The sequence below is a fragment of the Gekko japonicus genome, unplaced genomic scaffold (genome assembly GCF_001447785.1).
Source record: "Gekko japonicus isolate JY-2015 unplaced genomic scaffold, Gekko_japonicus_V1.1 scaffold46, whole genome shotgun sequence".
In the NCBI taxonomy this organism is placed as follows: domain Eukaryota; kingdom Metazoa; phylum Chordata; class Lepidosauria; order Squamata; family Gekkonidae; genus Gekko; species Gekko japonicus.
In genome coordinates, this window is record NW_015169173.1 from 1,163,368 (window position 1) to 1,168,236 (window position 4,869).

General features: G+C 45.2%; 1 protein-coding gene across 2 annotated transcripts in view; it reads right to left on the minus strand.

The window, feature by feature from the left end:
- HOOK2 (hook microtubule-tethering protein 2) overlaps positions 1–3,284 on the minus strand; it is a 29,620-nt gene extending 26,336 nt beyond the window's left edge. For both annotated transcript variants that reach the window (XM_015415838.1, XM_015415837.1), the window contains exon 1: positions 3,227–3,284. In XM_015415838.1, the coding sequence (XP_015271324.1) occupies positions 3,227–3,274 (48 nt within the window). In that variant the 5' untranslated portion in view covers positions 3,275–3,284. The remainder of the gene's footprint in view (positions 1–3,226) is intronic.
- Between the last annotated feature and the right edge of the window lie 1,585 nt (positions 3,285–4,869).

Genomic DNA, 4,869 nt, shown 5'->3' on the forward strand with positions numbered 1-4,869 from the left:
CTCATACTGAATCTAGCAACATTGTTTTCTGCACTTGCCTGAGCACAGAAACAGTTGGTATCTTTGGCAACCACTACATGATGGAAGGGGGAGGGAGAGAAGAATAAGTAACTGTTTTTCACCCCTGCTGTTACTGGTACAAAAGAACAGAGGGGAAAACTCAAGCATAAGAGCAAACTGGGGAGGGAAAAAGATCACTCCAATGGCAGCAGTTCTTAATATCCAAGAGCTGTGGCTCAGTGGTAGGGCATCTCCTTTGCATGTAGTAGGTCTCAGGTTCAATCCCCAGCATCTCCAGTTAAAGTTCCAGCAATGCTGACTTAGTTAGTTCAATGTCAGGGTATTTTTAAATGCAAACTATTAAGCTAAAATGGAAAACTAAAAATGTAAAGCTATTAAAGCAGGTATGTAAAACAATACAAACTAGAAAAGAAATGTGACAATAGATAACCATAGAAAAATACTTTAAATAAGCTTTCAGTTTGCTCTAACTTTATAAGAAAAAAGCATTCTGTTCCAGCAAAGATCCATTTTCTGAACTGATATGCTGAACAAACTGACAGTACTGAAGATTCTCGATCACACCTGAGGCAAAGGGCATAAGCAATGGTCAAGAGATTTGATTAACTCAATGGACAAAACAATTCAAATAAGCTACTATCAAAATCTAACCATTTGCTAATAGGATTCAAAACCAACAAGCAAACATACATTTACTTGTACGGCAAAGAAATATTCAAAAATTACAAACCAAAGCCTTGCCATCTTGCAGAATAATCCTTACTTCACTTTGTTTTGAAAGTTGAACATTGGCCCCGGTCACACGGAGCATTTGCCGCGTTAAAGATACGGATGATAGGCAGATTTTCCGGGCGCGATCACACCGCAACATCTGGGAAGCGTAGTGCTCCCATGGCTATCCCGTGGTGTCCCGCCGAAGATGCGGACTAAAAAACTAGTACTTACGAGGTTCTGGTTTTTTATAGAGTGCAGTGCAAGGGCGGGCGTCTGATCGCGTTTCCGGTGGACTCCCGTGGCATCCGGCGCCCGCCGATGTTCCTTCGCAAACAAGGGTTTTTTCCCCCCCAAGTCTCCGCAGGATGCACAAAAGCACCCAACGGCGCATGCGCACAAACTTCGGTAAAACTAACATCTGTTTGCCATGGGAGCGGCGCTTAGCGATTGCTGCTGTGATCGCGCCGCGCCGCTTCTTTGCCACGCTGCTGGATAGCCGTGTGATTGGCACCTCACCCCCTAACCATGGGACCTCGACGGGACGTGTGATTGGGCAGCCGCACATTATTTTGCTCCGGGGCAAACAGCCATGTTCCCCCCCCCGCATTTTCCAGCCCGTGTGACCGGGACCATAAATTTAATCAATGGGGTTGTTGTTTTTAAATTAAGACCTGTTTGTCTTTCAGGACTTGTGTCCAGTAAAGGGAAAGCTTATTTACTGGGTGAAGATAGTACACGTCTTCAAATACCAGTTAAAAGTTATCAGCATTTAAAATTAAATAGAAGCAGTGATTTATAGCATATTTTATCACTACGATGGACAGCTTCAGAGCAGTCCCCCCACCACAGTATGATATAACATTACTGTTTTCAGATATGCACCAAAATATTAACACGCTCAAAATATCCTACTTTTAATTTTCACTGTTGCTGGAATCTCTAGTATTTTCTAAAGCATTAAACAAAAAGCAACAGTGAATATAAAGTTCTTATTTTTTGTTTTTGGACTCACGGGAAACACTTCAGAGATGACACCAGACCCCAGCCTAATAAGTAAGATGACTACTCGTACTGCAGTCTTGCCTCCTACAATGTTTAACCTCAACTTAGGCTAGACTTAATGGCTGAATTCAGATGTCACAAATGACCCAGAGTTTGTTCGCCTTATAAACAAACTTTGGGTAAACTGACAGCTTCACATATTCTTCCTTTGCACAATGTGCCAAGACTGATGTTTTCAGCAGATATCCAAATGCAGGCACCTTCACTGAGACTTACTCTTTTCACAGCAACCAGAATTAAACATCAGTGCATGGAGGCACCTACATTCAGATGTCAGAACTAATTGGAGCTAAACAGTCTTGGCAAGCCATGCAATGGGAGCAGGGAGGGGGGGTTTCACAAGCTCAACAATTAATCATATTCATCCCCACAATTTGGTTTGCCTCTAATGCCTGAATACAGCCTATAAACCTGCAACGGTTACAGAAATTCCAAAGAGAAGAGAAAGAATCCTTCTGATGACTATAACTTTGTATCTGTAACTAATTCTTTACTCCTGCACATTTGTAAAGCAGGCTGCATTAAGTCTTCCCCCTATAAAACCCATTACCCAATGCGGTTTAACTAGATGTGTTTTAATTCCATTTTCTGAATGAAGAAGAGAGGGCTGCTGAGAAAGGTAAGGTCCCTGTTCAACTAGATGTCCTCCAGAGAACCATATCTGCATTGGGAATAGCAAAGCAGGTGGGATAAGATTCTTTCAAATGGCTGGGGAAACAGAATCCTTCAAAACATAAAACTCCATCACAACAGGTAACAGAAGGCCTCTGATGCTGCTCTGAAAGAAAGATGACTAAGGCAGGCTACAGAGAGAAACTAAAACAAGATAATTCCATACAGCAATGAAATAACAGGTGATGGTTACTGCATAATCATGATGTGCAAGAGGCACCTACCAAAATAGCCTGAGTCTTGAAAGAAGATTTGTAGCACTGAGAGATTTTTAATGGGCTCAGAGGACTACAGCACAGAATAGAGGCAAGGGGGCTACAGTAGGAAGGTCTACTAGAGAGGCTGAGGTCTACTGTAGAAAAAGAGTTCAAGGGACCCAGATCAGTTACGCCTTCGTGTACTTTTATCAGATTTTTAGAGCTCAAAAGCCAGGGAGGTTAAAGCGACATGTTCAGGCAGAATTTATTTCAAGAAATAAAAGCGGCCAGCTATTTCAGTATAATATTTTTTAAATGTGCAGTCTTGTCTACCCATTTCAAGGCGAAAAGGGAGGAGCTGGGCTAGGCATCCGGATTAAGGGTGCCTCCATTTGGGAGGACAGGTGCTGGCGACAACAAGGGAGTCATCTATGAGAATATTACATATACAGCAAAGGGACAGTGGGCGGGCGACGGTGGTAGTGCGCCGTGACGACTCCCCCGGGAAAGCCTCTCCAGCCGCCCGGGCACCCGGCTCCCACGTCCTGTTGCCGCCTTACCCAAGTAATGAGCGCCCCACATCGCTCCGCCGGACTAGCCTCGCTCATGGTTCCGCTGCCGCCAACGCTCCCAACGCCACGCCCCCTAGCGGCCTCGAAAGCCCCTCACGCACACTATATGACGTCACTGCTCGTTCGACGCTATTTGTAACCTGGGCGGGGGGAAAAGAAGCCACGCCCGCAGCAGTAGCGACGCGCTAGGAGGAAATGTAGGCCAGTGAACATTTGTTCCTGTATATGGTGAAGGAATCCGTTCGCGGGTAGGTGGGCAGTTCCAGTATTTAATCTTCTTTGAAAACAACAACGACACCACTTCAGAGGCGTGTCCTTTCTCTTGCTTCGTTGTCCTAGGAGAACAGGGACGAGGTGTGGGTTACTAAGTGCTGATTAACTTTGCACATGCTCAGAGGCACTTTAATTTTAAAGTAAATATTTCAGACTTCTGACACTGAAAACTGATTCGCAGTTTAACCATAATACTAATTAAACCACCCTAACTAGGATGTCCCAGGCTGGTAGGGTTGCCAGCTCCGGTTTGGGAAATACCTGGAGATTTGGGGGTGGAGCCTAAGGAGGGATTTCAGTGGGGTACAATGCCATAGAGTTCACCTTCTAAAGTGGCCATTTTCTCCATGTGAATTGATCTCTCACCTAGAAATCAATTATGATTGTGGGAGATCTCCAGCTATCACCTGGAAGTTGGCAACCCTGCAGGCTAGCTCGATCTCAGATCTTGGAAGCTAAGCAAGGTCACCTCTGGTTAGTGTTTGTGTGGGAGACTACTAAGGAAGTCCAGGCTTCCTATGCAGAGCCAGGCAGTGGCCATCCACCTCTGAAAGTCTGAAAACTTTAGGAGGTCTCCATAAGTCAGCTGCGACTTGATGGCATTTTCCACCACCACTGCTAATTAAATCAGCTTTTGGCTGGACCATGACTGGATGGCTCTGCCTCCACATGTAACCAATATGGTTAAGAGTCTGTTTGTACAGTTTTAACAATCCATGCCTGTTTCTCAAAGGAGCAATTTTAAAGAAATAGAAAACAAAAGTATTAACTAAGGGAATGCAGTATGGGAGCAAATGATTAAACTCCAGGTGCTGCAGGACTATGAACTCCCACCAGGGGCCACCTGTGTTCTAGCTCACCAGTGGTGCTTATGCTTCAACAGTCAATCCAGAACATGGTTGGTGATGGAAAGTACTGTCAAGTTGCATCCAATTTATGGCTACCCCGTAGGTTTCAAGGCAAGAGATAAACAGATGTGGTTTGTCATTGGATGGCTCTAAGTAGCAATCCTGGACCTTCATGGTGGTCTTCCATCCAAGTACTAACCAGGGCTGACCCTACATAGCTTCTGAGATTTGACAAGTTTGGGCTAGCCTGAGCCGTCCAGGTCAGGGCTGAACAGGGTAACTCCAGTCTAAACCCAATGATTTCAACTGGCCAATGCAGTTCAATTTGGGCTGGGGCTCAGTGGCAGAGCATCTGCTTGGCATGCAGAAGGTCCCAGATTCAATCCGCGGCACCTCCAGTTAAAATGATCAGGTAGGAGGTGATGTGGAAGACCTCAGCCTGAGACCCTGGAGAGCTGCTGCCAGGCTGAGTAGACAATACTGACCTTGATGGACCAGTGGTCTGATGCA